The sequence below is a fragment of the Chrysemys picta genome, chromosome 2, assembly GCF_011386835.1.
Source record: "Chrysemys picta bellii isolate R12L10 chromosome 2, ASM1138683v2, whole genome shotgun sequence".
NCBI lineage: Eukaryota > Metazoa > Chordata > Testudines > Emydidae > Chrysemys > Chrysemys picta.
Genome location: NC_088792.1, coordinates 279,257,111 through 279,274,183, shown reverse-complemented (window position 1 = coordinate 279,274,183; position 17,073 = coordinate 279,257,111). Strand labels below are relative to the sequence as shown.

Genomic DNA, 17,073 nt, shown 5'->3' with positions numbered 1-17,073 from the left:
GAGACTTTTTAACCCTTTACAGGAAGAGCAAGTAGAGAACAGCTACTAAGAGGGATTCTATAGCTACTGGCTGGCTGGGTGTCCGTAAAAGGGAGCTACCTTCCCCCCTTCATTTATCACAAGAGTTATGGGATGGTTTTCTAGCAGGCGCTGGGTTGGGTCTGCTGTGTACAGTAGCTGGGTGCAGGGCTAGACTACAGTGTCAGTTGGTCTGAAGGAGGCTGATACAGCAGCATCTGTGGATCAGTAGGATATAGGAAAACCCTGGCCCCTTAGCTCTCACTCTGCAGCAGGGGGAGAGGTGGCATCGGAGCTACCACGCCAGCGCTACAGCCCTTACATGCCTCTATTCTGAGGTGTTCTTCCCATGCCAGGTTATTCTGGCTCTATGGGCCCATTTTGGCAGCAGGGCGGCACAAAGCAGTTGCACCTCCTGGAGGATCTGGGGCTATGACCTTCCCATTACATTAAAATAAATGACATTTGTATAGCAGCTTTCGTCTCGAAGGATGACTTAGCCCTTTATGAACTCACACACACATTCATCACTGATAAGGACAGTTCCCACCGAGTGGCCCATTCTGATTATACCTTGTGTCGTCTGTCCTCCCCCACCCACTGGCCTTTTTGTGGTTATGTAGCATACTGGCTTGCAAATGCTCAGGCAAAGCAAGAAAAAGTGATAGGCTCTCCTTGAAGGTGGCTGCGAAATATACTACCAGTCTGGCTTCCAGGTGCAAGAAAATGGCAATTAAAACGTGTTGGCCTTTTGGATTACACAGACTTCAGATTATGAATATTTCAACTGAAGACAAAAGGCTGGTTGTGGGGGAAGGGAAACACTTCCTTTGCAAAGGAACTGTACTTTGTTGTCAAGGAAGCCATGCTACTATTCAAGGAATCGTCCCTTAGTCAACATACACTGGCAAACAGAATAAGAATAAAAATAATCTTGTTATAAACGTGTCTCCCCGAGACATTGTGGAGAGGAAAATAGTTGCTTGTAGCTAAGCCTAAATAAATGAACACTATCATTTGAGAGGGAACATGGAAGCTTCGCTATTCAAGGTCAAGGTTGGCACCGGCATGGTCAACACAGATCTCTTGAGCCGACCATATCTTTTCAATGCGCTGCCTTAGAAGTGGGAATGGAAAAGGGATTGCTGATGTTTTTAAAAGAGAAGAGCAGCCTCGTATACATGCAGACAGTGTAGGCAAAAGGATTGTGTGGAGACAGAGCAAGCAGAACAGGAAAGGAGAGGATTTGAATTCAAAGTAACAGAGGTGTCCAGATGTACTATAGATCTCCCAATGCTGATGAGGGGGAAATCACAGGGAAGAAAGACTGAAAACTTGTGCTCCCTCTCTGGGACAAAGAGAAAGATGCCTCCAGCACTGAGTCAGTACACTGAATAGATATGACTAGAGAGGTTGAGGGATGTGTGATGATTCTCTTCCAGCTTCTCTTAGCAGTATCTTCCATTGCCCCTACAGGTTGCAAGAATGTCCACTATGATCTTGTCTTCATCTTGGATACCTCTTCCAGCGTGGGTAAAGAAGATTTTGAGAAGGTCCGCCAGTGGGTGTCTAATCTGGTGGAGACCTTTGAGATCGGACCGGACAAGACCCGTGTAGGAGTGGTACGTTACAGTGACAGGCCAACCACAGAGTTTGACTTGGGAAGGTACCAAACTCGTGAGGAAATCAAAAAAGCTGCAAGGAACATTAAGTATTATGGGGGTAACACAAATACCGGGGATGCCCTCCGGTATATCAACACCTATAGCTTTTCCAAAGAGGCTGGTGGGAGGCCTAGTGACCCACCCATTAAGAAAGTGGCTATCCTTTTGACTGATGGAAGGAGCCAGGATTATGTCATGGATGCAGCCACTGCGGCGCGTAAGGCTGGAATAAGGATCTTTGCTGTGGGCGTTGGTGAGGCCTTAAAGGAGGAATTGGATGAAATTGCTTCCGAGCCTAAATCTGCTCATGTGTTCCACGTCTCTGATTACAATGCCATTGATAAAATACGAGGGAAACTGAGACGGCGGCTCTGTGAAAGTAAGTAGAGACATTGTTACTGTAACAAAAAGAGAATTGTAATAGAGTAATCCTTGTGTGGCTGTGAAAGTCCTATACAGATGCTTCTTCATTCTTGTTTGTTTGTAACTCTGGGTCCTGTTCTCTTTCTCTTCCTCCATATTCATTGATCCATCCATCCAATAGTGTCCTGAATTTTCCACTTTTTAAGAAGCCACTTTATTGCTGGTGGCAACCATGGTCTATTTACTTCTGGGTTGTATGGGCCAAAGCAACATTAAACAAGGGTCAACTTCCAGTGGGATCAAATCAGAGAGGAGTTTATATATATTTTTTCTGGAAATGGAAATTGTATATAAAAGTCAGTCTCTATCTAGATTCTATTTTTATTTTGATTTGACTCATTTGTGCATTATGTAGTGGCCCACTGGAAACAATTTGATTTCTTACACTCTGTATCCAATGTATTCTTACATAGAATTGAAGTTTTATCTCATCTGAATTTGGTTGCAGCATCCTATGCAGCCTATGTATGGGGTGGGGTTTGGTTCCTTACTGTGCTGTCATTAGACAGTAGAGTGGAGTAGGGTTAATCCATCACTAGGCAGCAGCACTGGAAATAACCATTCTGAAGCCAAATGAGATTTAACCTGAGTAAACACGTTGTGTGGGGTGCCCAACGGAGGCATTGCTGTGCCTGATATGCTCTGCTATGACTGGTATCCCAGCTCTTTAGCTGGAAAAGTGGGCACCACCCACCCGTGGCCCCCACGTAGGGGCTCCCAGCTATTGGGTCCACATACACCCGGTTGGCTTTGTGCTCAAGGTATTTAAGGTTGCTATGTGTCCTGGAAATGAAACTCACGAGACTGCCCTGCATTGTGTGGTCTGAGTTTGCAGTCTCTGTGTGGCACTGTGACATGGTCGATGGTGATGTCCCTTCTCCCCATGACGTTGTGTCATTGTGTGCTGATAACTCAGCATTGTCGTGGACTGAATCAAACATGGCATAATGTGTTGTGACATTGATTCATTATTTGACTTCAATTTATAAACGTTCACGTGCACAGGCACTAATCACACCATAGAATGGAATCATGCTGGATGTCTGCTAGATGTAGTGTGGATCAAAGGTGTTTGTTCTCCTTACACTAAAATAAACCTCTGACGGTCTTATGCCTCTAGGGTTCCAGAGAGATGGGAACAATTATCCTCTGCCATGCTGTATGTAACACTGGATATGCCCAGAGAACATGCTGCTGCAGCTATACATTTTGATGTACCCAGAATGGCTTGATGTTGCATTGAAATATGTGCCAATTCCAGTAGAAACGTTTCTTAAAACTAATGTTTGCAGTACATATTGCCATTTGGGTCTCTCTCAGCTTATCAAGGAGTCATTTGCCCATTTTACCAGGTGGAATGTTATCTTCTTATGGCATTCTAATCATAGACTAGGCCCACAGTACATGTATGTAACACCTGCTTAATTAAAGCCCAGGGAATTATGAAAGGCCTATAGCTTTTCCTCCTGAGGGCTGGGACTGACACTGATCAGAACTATCTGCTTTCATCTGCAGGAATGACGTGGATGGGGAGAAAGGAAGCATCCTGAAGTGTGGATGAAGAGCAGGGGTTTAGGGTTATTAAATGTAGGGAACTTCTTGGGGAAGGGATAGATTACTAAATTAGTGGGTTGCTTTCTACATTAGAGCAATGGGATCCAGACTGCTGGTATTGACAGTTAGGAGGGTCGAAGGGGGGACATGGTTAAAACTAGGAGCTAATGGGAACCATGCAACTGTAGGGTGACCAGATGTCCTGATTTTATAGGGACAGTCCCGATTTTGGGAGCTTTTTCTTGTATAGGCACCTATTACCTCCCACCCCCGTCCCGATTTTTTACACTTGCCCTCTGGTCACCCTATGCAACTGTCAGGGCAGGACACCGGTTGGACAATCAGATCTGCTAAAGACATCAAATGACGAAGTGAAATTAAGGCCAGGTCTACACTACCCCCCTAATTCGAACTAAGGTACGCAACTTCAGCTACGTGAATAACGTAGCTGAAGTTCGAAGTACCTTAGTTCGAACTTACCTTGGTCCACACTCAGCAGGCAGGCTCCCCTGTCGACTCCGCGGTACTCCTCTCGCCGAGCTGGAGTACCGCAGTCGACGGCGAGCACTTCCGGGTTCGACTTATCGCGTCCAGACTAGACGCAATAAGTCGAACCCAGAAGTTCGATCGCTCGCCGCCGAACTACCGGGTAAGTGTAGCCAAGGCCTAAGACTTCAGGAGTGTGGGATAGGACAGTGACTACTGATTGGGCTGGGGGAAGGGCAGTCAGGGTGAAAGGAGCAATGGCTGAATAATACAGCAAAGTTTCAGCGAACCCAGATCCATGCAAACCGACTCGGCTTGCCACGATGATGTATTGCCTCTTGCTATGGCTGAACTGTTCTTCCTATTTCTTTTAATGAGTGAAATATTTAGGGTCAGATTAGAGCTAAACCCCCAAAAAATCTCCCAATGGGCACAGCAATTTGAGATTGAGAAAACTAGCGAGAGAGGCTATGGAGGTGTCACCAAAGGAGGCAGCAAGACAGAGATCTTAGGGTGAATAATGTAGGGGAGAACTGGTGTTTACAGGGGAAGGGTGTAGGGACAGGGCACATGCTAGGAATGAAAGGGAATGGTGGAGCTGTAATTTCTGCACTGTACTGGCCAACAAAGATTTTTCTCTTCCAGCCCTAACTCTTAGCATACTATACAAATGTGAGGATCAGCGCAGTGGTGCAGATCCTGAGGTTTGTGGCAGCAGCTGCTCCAGAATAACTTGTCACTTGTCTCTGGGCGCAATGGATTTCCGTTTTGAACTTTCATTATTCCTTGCTGTATTAGACTATGATTTATCATTGCGAGTCACTGAGTGCATTAATAATACTTTAGGCTTGATCTGATACTATGGAAATAAACATTGCACACTTGAAAATAATACATGCGCTCAGCAGACCCTGGGTCAGAGGCTGATATTTTTACCAAACTATTCCATTTACGTTCTGGACTAGAGTTAGCTGACCAACTTGGGCGACAGCTTTGCCGATGGCAGGAGGAGAGGTATTGCTGTACAGATTCCAGGGATGTTCCATGGGTCTTCACACTTTCAAAATAGCGTTTACATTTGTATGATTTAGCGACGAGCAGGCAAATATAGAGAATATAAAGATATATTGGCACCATATTGCCATTGATAGGTGAGTGGTAGGGTGAGTGGAATGCTTTTCAGAGGGAGAACGTAGCTCCCATTGGAAAAACTGCAGGTGTAATCCACACACCTCCTGGGTGTGGTGTTCTGTCCCATCTAGTAGCACCGGGACCACTTGGAGAGAGATTGTGTCTGCTCTACAGCCTTAGTTAAGTGTCATGTGACTTTTAGCTCTTGCAGTAAAGGCTCATGCATTTAGCTCCAGAAGTCCCAGGTTTGATCCCGCCTGCCGACAACCTGGGTCTGTCGGGTTGCCCATGGACAGAGGCTGACTGAGGTTGGGAAATGCTCTCAATTGAGATTTAGGTCAGCAGGGGGTGGACCGTCAGGGCTTCTTTCCTAAAGTAGCCAGCACTAGCTACAGCCAAGGGCGCAGAGGGTTGGTCAAGGCCTTGCACTTTAAGAACCACTCCTAGGCCTCAGGAGAACTTTCTTGCCTTTCAAAAGTTCTTTGCCCCTCTGGGAGCATGCGGTCCAGTCCACAGTTCATTCCCATTTTCCTCAAATAGCTGTACCTTTGAAATAGGCATGCCTATTGCTCGGTTAACTGCTGCTCGCTATGATGTAAAGGGCAGTAGCACAACCTCAGTGGCTCTCATCTCTCCTGCTCTCAGATGCTTGGCTGTGTCTGACTGGAAACAGCGTGGCTGAGCCAGCAATAGAGGGGCAGCGAGTTGTATCCTGGTGTGCATGCTCCTTCGTTTCCTCCAAGCAGTCTGTTGTGGATTTTGCAACAGGGCAAATTCTCTTCTCTGGGCTAATGCTTGCTCTGCTGGAAAACCTCAACATGGGAAGGTGATTTTCCCCTTCCCTGGGAAGCTACTCACACTGCAATGAAATGGTCAGCTGTGATCCTTCTGAAGTCTTGGGGCAGTCAGGATCCGACTGCTGTGAGCCCCATTTCTCTTCCTTGGTGTTCAAGGAATAGAGGGTTTGATTCTAATGTTGTTTACATAGCATATATGTGGAAGTGTCTCCATGGAACTTCATCCAGACTAAGGCTTGGTCTACACTACCCCCCTAATTCGAACTAAGGTACGCAACTTCAGCTACGTGAATAACGTAGCTGAAGTCGAAGTACCTTAGTTCGAACTTACCTTGGTCCACACTCGGCAGGCAGGCTCCCCCGTCGACTCCGCGGTACTCCTCTCGCCGAGCTGGAGTACCGCAGTCGACGGCGAGCACTTCCGGGTCCAGACTAGACGCGATAAGTCGAACCCAGAACTTCGATTTCCAGCTGTCGAACTAGCTGGTAAGTGTAGCCAAGGCCTTAGTGGTGTAACTGAGGGCAGAATAAAGTTTTGAGCTCTGGCCAGATTTCTGGGATCTTTACAAGGGACACTTTAAAGGCAGCGTTGCAACCTATAGAAAATGAGTGATGAAATCTCTTGCATTCTCCTTGTCCTTCTATTGGTTTAGTACCCTTATTTGTTTTAAAATAGTCACATACAAATAACAGCAACATAAAACACTGACATGTAAGAAACCACACTAAACAAAGTCTAAATTACAAGAAAAGGCAAAAAAAAATAAGTCCTAGACACTGGAAAGAAACATTTGAGATCATCAGAAAATGGATGAGTCTCAGATGCAGGAGAAATTACATCCTATGAACAAGCAACGTGCAGCTTAGAGAAAAGAAGGGGGAAATATGGTGAATATGGGAGCCATTTCTAAACTGCGTAAGATTGAAAAAGAGAAACAGAGAAATAGAAACCGACAAAGCTGGAACATATTGTCATGCGCTGGAAGTCATTAGTGGCTTGTTTTTCAAAAGCAGTGCACACCTGCCGCTTTCCTTGATTTTATTGGAGCTGTGGGTGCTCCACTCGTCTGAAAATTAGGCTGTAGGGGCCTGATGCAAAACTCACTAAAATCAACGGGAGCCTTTTCATTGACTCCAATGGGCTTTAGATCAGGCCTTAAAGAAAGGCCACTTATCCTTTGGGAGATATTATCTTTTTTGGTGTTTATTTGGTGAAGGACAGATGAGGAACAGTCTGCAATATACATGTGGCAGGATGAGGCTCTGAGCAGCTGGCTAACACTCAGCAGGAATGCAAGTGAAGCACAGAAAAAACTCTCTGGGGTTTGAGGTTTATTTATAGGCTTTTCTGGTGCAAACAAAATAGATTAACAGAGAATCTCACCATGTTCCCTTCAGGCAGCTGAAGAGCCTTTAAATACCAAAACAATATGTATAGGGCAGATCTTGTGTATCTAGCGCCTCCTGTCCTGGCTTCTAAGTGAGCAGCTGGCTCCACGCAGAAAGGAACCCACCCCCTTTTTAACACTCTGGGCCTGCTTCTTTTTTTTTTGCCTTGCCCCCTTGCATAGTGACTTAGACCAGGGCAAATCCAAACGGTATCGTCCTACACCCACTATGCACAGGTACATAAGAATGGCCCTACTGGGTCAGACCAAAGGTTCATCTAGCCCAGTATCCTGTCTTCTGACAGCGGCCAGTGCCAGGTGCCCCAGAGGGAATGAACAGAACTGGTAATCATCAAGTGATCCATCCCCTGTCGCCCATTCCCAGCTTGTGGCCAGAAGGTATAAATGGTTACACGAGGCACTCAGGCGCAGATGAAAGCCTAGGGCTTCCTCCAGTTGCCCTTGGGTCAGGGACGTACTTCCACACAGGAGACAAGACGACAGCTCTGGAACGCATTGTTGGGATTTGACCCGCATCCCACTGATGGGGTTGGTGGAGTCTGCTGCTAGGCCCATGATGGTATTTGGGAGAGGGGGACCTGGAAGTGCAGCTAGTCTGTAGGGAGCCCTTCATGGTGCACTAAGGGTATATCTACATGGGAATAAACGACATTTGCAGCTGGTCTACATCCACTGACTTGGGCTCAAGCTGTGAGGTTAAAAATTGCTGTGTAAGAGGTCCCAGAGCCCGGGCTCCAGCCCGAGCCCAAACATCTACACTGCAATTAATCAGCCCTGTAGCCCGAGCCCCCACAAAACTGAGTCAGCTGACCTGGGCCAACTGCAGGTGTTTAATTGCAGTGTGGACATACCCCAAAAGGCCTGTCTGTCTCCTCACTGAGAAGTTGAATAAAGATTTAAACTACAAAAATAAGTGTTGTAAACTGGTTCAGTTTCCTTATAGCAGATATGGAGCAAGGCAGCTTCTCCTGGAAGAAGCAAAAAGGAAAAAGTAGTCATCCCCCTCCTTCCCCCCATTCCACACTCTCCATTCAAATAAAAGAACGGCAAAGTGGTGCATGAGAACTGAATAAGGGAAGGCTCAAGATCCTCTCTCACTCCCGACCGATCACTCTTCCTCGGTGCTTTTGGGGCAAATAAACCCTCCCATGGTCCCTGCCAATATGTACTAGGGAAAATATCCTTCAGAATCTGGTGACCAGTTGAATCCTATTAAATATGCAAGAGGCTGACTGTGTTTAAGTATCCAGTTGCCTTTTTATCCCGAGAGAACATTGGTGTTGCAGTAGAGGTCAATTATTATCTTGAATTTCAGCAGCATCAATTAAAACAGTACCTCTTGAGATAGCAAATTCCTCAGTTTCGGTATCATGTAAGAACCGGGCTTAGTGGTGTACGCTTTGCCAATGCACCTCAGTCATGAACTGCTTGTACGCTAGAGGGTAGTGTTGGTCTCTCCCTAGTACAGACTGGCAGGTGATTGGTGCCTTTAGGATTCCAACTAGCATCCAGCAAGGATGATGCTGAGACCTTGAAGTCTCAATTAAGGCTGGATCTAGGACTTGTCATCCTACGCTAGCTGGGAAATGGCACTGAGGCCAGTCTTTCATTTTATGTTCTTATACCAGGCCCATCATCTGTGTACCTGAGCGCCTGTTCCCGCAGGGCTTGGATTGAAGTCAACAGTAATCTCTTTAGAGCAGGCCTACGATGAACAGTGACTACACACATTGCTGCCCCTAATAATCTGACCACAGGTTCTGCCTGCCTGCTGATACCGATGCTAGCCCTAAAAACAGCATTTAACTCTAGGCCTTTAAAGGCGAGGTGTTAGCATATTAACCCAACAAGCCATCTAGTCCCCCTTATTCCGCGGCAGAGGCTTTAAACTGGCAAGTCATGACCCTCGCCATGGTGTTAACAGTTGTCTCTGCAGGGTCTCTTAAAGCTTGTCCCCATCAGCTGAAACAGTCCTGGTTTTGAAAATAGTTTCATAAACACAATTTAACCAAGTAAATGGAACCACTCTCCAAACTGGGTTAGTACCTCTGCCCCGTTTGTATGGCTCCTATAGGGAGAGAAAATCCTATTAAATCGATATGATATTCGAGACTGCCTGCCTGCTAGGACCAGAACATGGTTCGGAAACAAGCTTGCTTCAGAACCGTTTATTGTTGTGGTGTGGATGCAAACCTTGCTACCATTTTTATGTTTTATTCAGAAGAGGATGAAGTTCTCCCCTGTGTCCAGGGCTCATGTTAGGTCTATGCCCTTCCTGAGGCCACATCTACACTTTGGGTGCTACTGTAAATATGCCACTGTAATCCTACAGTGTAGACGCAAACTGTAGTGACAAAAGGAGTTTTTCCTTTGCTGTAGGAATACCACTTCCCCTCACAACAATTGCTGGGTTGATGGAAGCATTCTTCCATTGATGTAGCTGTGTCTATGTTGGGGATTATGTCGGCATAGCTGCATCAGACAGGGGTGTGGATATTTCACACCCCTGAGCGCCATAGTGATGTCAACCTCAGATTTTAAGACCTAAGTCTTTTTTAAACTGTTTTTGAAGCCTTAGATGGGACTTAGGCGGTGCATAAGCCTTAAATTGGCCCTTCGCACAGAGGAGAATTTCATCCAAGAGTCATTATGTTGTTTGAGTTTGACTTCCACCAATAACCATCTCATTTTTGACCAGGTACTAAAATTCAGTGATACAGAAATCTAGGTGTGACGCTGGCTGACTAGGTGCCAGCTCATGCCAGAGCCCCGGGCCAATTCACTTGTGTATTAGTATAGATCAAAGTAACTGTGGAATGTATAAGAGTGTATTTGGTGTTTAAATTCATGAAAACTAGTGGGATGTTACTTGCATTGTTGTCATCTATCTGTATCCTGTTATGATGTAGTAGCAGACATTTACATTATGTTACCCCTGTAACTAAATAACTCATTAAATGAGAAAGAAGCCTTGTGGAATGCAAATGAAGAACTTTAACAGAAAAGTGCTAATTTTGAAGCAAGTGGTCATTGTGTGTGATGAGCGGAGGTCAAAGATTCAAAATGCATTCCTCACTCTCCATCATTAAAGGAAAAGCCCACGTGGGTAGGGACCCTGTCAGCTTGTTTTCTGTGAGAAGAAGCTATAAGTATGGATTCAAAGAAAGATCTTGGATCTCTGGACTGTTTGGACTCTTACAGGGAAGGGTCCCAGATGCAAAGTGGAGATCCCCAGAGACAATCTGGGCACCCTGACAAGACTTTTGGGGAAACTGGCAGTTTATTACATCACTGCCACCATTTGGAATTACAAACGGTGACTCACCTGTGCTTATATTTTACTTGCTTTAACCTTTTTCAATAACTCTAATTTCCTTTTCTTAGCTAATAAACCTTTAGTTAGTTTACTATAGAATTGGCTACCAGTGTTTTTGGTGTAAGATCTAGAGTACCACTTGATCTGGGGAAAGTGACTGGTCTCTTGGGACTGGAAGCAACATAAATGTGATGTGATTTTTGGTATAAATAACCATTTTATCACAAAGTTCAGTTTGTCTAGGTGGCAAGATAGACTGGAGAAGTGAGACTGTTATAGTGATCCAGGAAGTCAGATTTATCACTGGCTTGGTGAAATCTATACAACATACCACTAGTTTGGGGTGTCTGCCCTGTTTTCTGACAGTCTGCCCTGAGGTAGGCACAGATAGGCCATTTCCCACTTCACAACAAGAAGACATTTCACCCTGTGGCAAGTCTGTAAATATATTAAAGAGCTTTTCTGTAGATGCATTCAGACCTTACTTTGTTCTCGAATGTACTGTACAGACCTCATAATTAAAGTACATCCCATTGCACTGGTCTGCTAAGAATATTCCTCCCTCAGTGTAGAGCACAGCTTGATTTATAAGGATGGGTTACTTTTGTTAGTAAATTGTAGGGTTAGTGTTTCAATCTCACCAGGGATTTTACGAGTTACACCCAAAGGCCAAATTCTCTTCTTTTCCAACTAGCGATCTGTCTGGAGTTGAGAGCAAAAGTATTGGAAAGATGTTGAACATCTAGACAGACTTTATTTTGATAGATCATTAATTGATTGCTTTGAAATGCAAATGAGGAACTGTAACCATTTCCATTGTATTAATGCCCTATTGATACCCTTACAGAAGATGAAGGACAATAGATATGGGTTCTGCAGAAAGTGCAAAGAACTTGCCACTGTGGGATTCATAGGCCCCAAAGGTAGACGCTGGTCAGGAATATTGAGAGGATCTTTCCACAAGATAACCTGCCCTGATGCACCATTCTTTGTCACTTTATGTCCTATAATGTTGCACTGTGTTCTTGTACGATGTCAGACAGGTACAGACTCTCCAGAGACGGATGCATTTCAAACGTGGATCCTGTCATATATATATGGTGGAAATTTTTTTTGCCTTGATTTACACCCTGAGTAACGTTATTGAGATTTAGTGTGAGCTAGGCCATGACTTGATCCACACACTAAGAAATGCTTTGAGATTTTTAACTATGTACAGTAAGGGTGTGTCTTCATGGCCAAACAAGCCGGGGGGGGTGGGGGTTGCCATGAGATAGTGAATGCATGTAAAACCCTAGTGCAGAAAAGGTGCAGGCGTATGTTACCGCGATGTAGCTAGACAAGATCAGCTTACCTAGTGACATCACAGTAAACAGCTTTGTCTCCACTCGGATGTGTTATTCCTTGACTTTAGCGAAGCTTTTGATACTGTCTCCCACAGTATTCTTGCCGCCAAGTTAAAGATGTATGGGCTGGATGAATGGACTGTAAGGTGGATAGAAAGCTGGCTAGATCGTCGGGCTCAACGGGTAGTGATCAATGGCTCCATGTCTAGTTGGCAGCTGGTTTCAAGTGGAGTGCCCCAAGGGTCGGTCCTGGGGCCGGTTTTGTTTAATATCTTTATTAATGATCTGGAGGATGGTGTGGACTGCACTCTCAGCAAGTTTGCAGATGACACTAAACTAGGAGGCATGGTAGATACACTAGAGGGTAGGGATCGGATACAGAGGGACCTAGACAAATTAGAGGATTGGGCAGAAAAAACCTGATGAGGTTCAACAAGGACAAGTGCAGAGTCCTGCACTTAGGACGGAAGAATCCCATGCACTGCTACAGACTAGGGACCGAATGGCTAGGTAGCAGTTCTGCAGAAAAGGACCTAGGGGTCACAGTGGACGAGAAGCTGGATATGAGTCAACAGTGTGCTCTTGTTGCCAAGAAGGCTAATGGCATTTTGGGCTGTATAAGTAGGGGCATTGCCAGCAGATCGAGGAACATAATCGTTCCCCTTTATTCGACATTGGTGAGGCCTCATCTGGAATACTGTGTCCAGTTTTGGGCCCCACACTACAAGAAGGCTGTGGAAAAATTGGAAAGAGTCCAGCGGAGGGCAACAAAAATGATTAGGGGTCTGGAGCACATGATTTATGAGGAGAGGCTGAGGGAACTGGGATTGTTTAGTCTCCAGAAGAGAAGAATGAGGGGGGATTTGATAGCAGCCTTCAACTACCTGAAGGGGGGTTCCAAAGAGGATGGAGCTCAGCTGTTCTCAGTGGTGGCAGATGACAGAACAAGGAGCAATGGTCTCAAGTTGCAGTGGGGGAGGTCCAGGTTGGATATCAGGAAAAACTATTTCACTAGGAGGGTGGTGAAACACTGGAATGCATTACCTAGGGAGGTGGTGGAGTCTCCTTCCTTGGAGGTTTTTAAGGCCCGGCTTGACAAAGCCCTGGCTGGGATGATTTAGCTGGGAATTGGTCCTGCTTTGAGCAGGGGGTTGGACTAGATGACCTCTTGAGGTCCCTTCCAACTCTGATATTCTATGATTCTATGATTCTATTTTACAGCTGAGATAAATGTCTATTTTCTCTCACTGTGAAAACACACTTTTTCGGGCAGTGACAACACAGCCCATGTGGAAGCAATTTCAATACGATAATACAGGCAGCATGGTGCAGTGGACTAAGCCATGAACTAGAATCCAGGACAGCCTAAATTCTAGTGTTGATTTGCTGTGTCGCCTTGGGAAAAATCCCTTTAATCTCTGCGAGTCGGATCTGGGTGTTTAAAATGGGGTGGGATCAGAATCAGGTTCTTAGGGTTGACTCAAACGAGATCTTCCCTCTACTATAAAACACTCGTCATTCTGTAAATAAAGCAATACTTAGTTTTCATAGGTACTCAGTCCCGTCGTTTGATTTACATTGACAGCTATGGATATCAGCCTGCGTGACAAGTATCAGAGGTGTAGCCGTGTTAGTCTGAATCTGTAAAAAGCAACAGAGGGTCCTGTGGCACCTTTAAGACTAACAGAAGTATTGGGAGCATAAGCTTTCGTGGGTAAGAACCTCACTTCTTCAGATGCAAGACAAGCCTGAGTGATTACACAGTACTTTTCCATAACAAAGGCTTACGCACTCTGCATGTATCTATGCTGCACTCATCTCCCGGCTTTTCAAGTTCATAATCTTTTCAGTCAGGGGCAATGATATCCATGTAGAGTTCTGTTGTCAGGTGTACAATATGTTTTGAGCATACGCTTCCACTATTTAACCACCTCTAAATCATGTTGCAGACAAGTCTTCACCTGTGGAAGGAGTGGGTTATACTCCCTTTATCTTCATCTTCCTTCTAAACATCGTGATAAATTGGCTCTTGAAAACAAATGCATGGTGTGACCACCTGCTGCAGGCTGTTGACTCAGTACAGCATAGACACAATGCTCTAAAGATGAGCTAGCAGCTGAAGTACACTTAAGGGTAGCAGCGAAGGAGACCGAGAGCTGTTTTAATCAACGTTGCTGAAAGACACCTTTGGGAGTTGCCGTTGCTGCTGAGGCGTATGGAATAGAACCTTTATGTGGACAATGGGACTGGCTCAAATTCATTTTCTTTGTTATCTTTTTTTGTCTGTAATGAAGCAATGCTCACAAATAAACTTTGCTCTGCACTGGGGATCAAACTCAGGAGGGTCTTCAGCTCAGACCACCGCTCTGTGTCGCTTGATCTAAAGGAGAAGCTCTGTTCACTTTAATTATCTTTTTATAAGTGCAGCCTGAGATTCACATGAGGCTCTGCGTCAAAGCCCAGGGAAGTAAAAAAGCAGGACTCCTCTTGACTTCCGGGGCCTGGACTATAACAGAAATGGGCTTTGATTCAGCAAAGCATTTAAACACGCTCTTGACTTTTAAGCACATACTCGAGACCAGCTCTGTTCATGGACATGCCTAAGTCTCATTAACTTGGGGTAAAGCTCCAAAAGTGCCTAAGGGAACGTCTACACTGCAATTGGGCCTGCATGTGCAGCCATATGGGAGGTAACTTTGATAAAAATAGAAGTGTCGCAGCGGCGGCCCAGGCAGTGGCACAGGCTAGTCATCCAAGGATGTACCAAGAGCCCTGGGTGGGACTGTACTTGGGTAGCTATCCTATGCTGCCACTGATGTTTGTAGTGAGCTTGCTCAGGTGTGCCTACACATACTGCAGTCATGCCTTCCAATTACTGTGTGTAGACATACCCTCAGTGATTTCGGTGCTTTTGAATATCTTACCCTTTTTGCTTAAGTGCTATGTTGAATAAGGTCCGTGATGCACCAAGGGGAGGGCTCAGACCAGGCCCTTCACCCCACTGAGCCTCATGCTCTTTCGGATGATCCAGATTGGCCTTTGAGTTGATGAGTCTTGAAACTCCATTTCATCTTCCCCCTTGACCTCAGTTGCCTTAGTGCGATACAACTAAAATAAATAAAATGAAAATATCCGTGCTGGTGCCAACACAAATAGCTTTTTTTGGTTTTAAACCAACATAAAGTTGCCAATCGTCCTATTTAAAACTCACAATATTTTGTTCTTTTCAATGTTTTAACGTTACATGTCCTAGTGGAAAAACTTGCATTATATGTGTACGCATTTATGTTCTTAGACTCATTCAGCAAAGACAATAAAATATCCAATTCTCCCTCAATTACAGTTCTGTTCTTAAAATTTACTGTGTAACATTGGTATTTCATTATCCCACAAGCCTGATCCCTGTGGGATAATGAAATACCAATGTTACACAGTAAATTTTAAGAACAGAACTGTATATGAGGGAGAATTGGATATTTGGAGTCAGATCTTTCTTAGATTATAAATAGTCTTGGAGTGATTGGATTTTTAACAGTAAAAGTTGGTAAACATTGATTCCGCCCATATACACACACAGACCGATGAACAAATATTTCTATCAATAATAACTGAAAATTTTCAGGTAGACAAAGTAAGAAAAATGCTGCTTGAGAACTTAGAGTTTGATTTAAGGATATTTACTACGTGTATTTTTTACATGTGATGTTAATTTGTGTTTTAATGATTATAAAGCTTTAACTTTTTGAATCTCAACCTCTGCTGGCTGTTTGACCTCCACCATAATTTCCCCACAACTGAACATTTAAAAATCAATACAAATCTAAAACAATGCTTAAAAATAAACATTGATATTTTCCAGCAATTGGCAGAATTCTGCCAGTCTTATTATAAAGGTATATGAGACTTGCTGGGATATTCAGCACGTTTGGAAACAAAATCAGGCCATTTATTTGGGAGTCTAAAATATGGACTTGGGAACCAATTTTAGGCACCCATTTTTGAAATTCTTGGCCTAATGCTCCCTAGGGTAAGAACTGTCATCCGATATGTTTGGATAGCACCCATCCTCTTGTGGGCCCTGTCAGGGGGTTGAAATCTGAACCTGGCAGCATGATGTAGTGGTGAGAATTAGTGGCCATGTCGCCCAGTGGCTGGGGGAAGGGGAATGCAAGCCACCCTGCTCCACTGGGTTTCAACTCAGGACCCTGCGAATAATAGCTCAAATATGTGGCCTAGGGTGGGTGCCCTTACAACTGTTACATGGGCTACTTCCGACCCCAGCTTTGGTTCCTCAGTCACTGGTCAGTTCCTGGTTTCCCCCTGGAGTTCTCTAAGTGGACTCCAGAGGGTCTTCCTCTGTCAGTCGGGGCCTTCGTGGAGTGAGTGGTCTGAGGTAGCTTGACAGTAGGGCCTGGAAGACTCAGGGGAAGGCTCCTTCAGACAGCCAGGGACACCAACCTGGCAAAACAATAGCTGTGAGACACCTGAGGAAGTAAGCCACGATTGGCAACCAGAAGTTGAGGACCGTGTCTTGGCCCATAAGCCCCCTCATTTTGGGGTCTGGGTTGGTTTCTGCTCTACTGCCAGAGGACATCCCCAAACCATTTCCAGTCCCACACTAATATTACTGGGTAAGCCAGGATGGCTGCTAGGCCTATTCTGAAAGATAGCGTAGTCTCCTACCCTCAGCTACACTTTTGTCGCAGCAGGGTAGGGTGTCACATCCCCGTGGATGCACTGGAGGTGGGATACTATATCAAACGTGCCCGTGTGGTGGTTTGACTACACCCAGAGTCTACCAGGCCTGTCACGTTAGCTCCATTGACCTGTACCAGCTGCAGCATCTTGGCCGTGCCCCACCTGTGAGCTCTGGTGCCTGCCGTCCATGTCTGTTTGTAGCTGCAATCCATAAAGGGGAACTCCTGCCTA

General features: G+C 45.1%; 1 protein-coding gene across 3 annotated transcripts in view; it reads left to right on the top strand.

Moving 5' to 3' along the window:
- Nucleotides 1-17,073, top strand: part of COL22A1 (collagen type XXII alpha 1 chain) — a 311,922-nt gene that overhangs the window by 40,525 nt on the left and 254,324 nt on the right. For all 3 annotated transcript variants that reach the window (XM_065586243.1, XM_024102639.3, XM_024102638.3), the window contains exon 3: nt 1,495-2,061. In XM_065586243.1, coding sequence (XP_065442315.1) covers nt 1,495-2,061 — 567 coding nt within the window. The remainder of the gene's footprint in view (nt 1-1,494; nt 2,062-17,073) is intronic.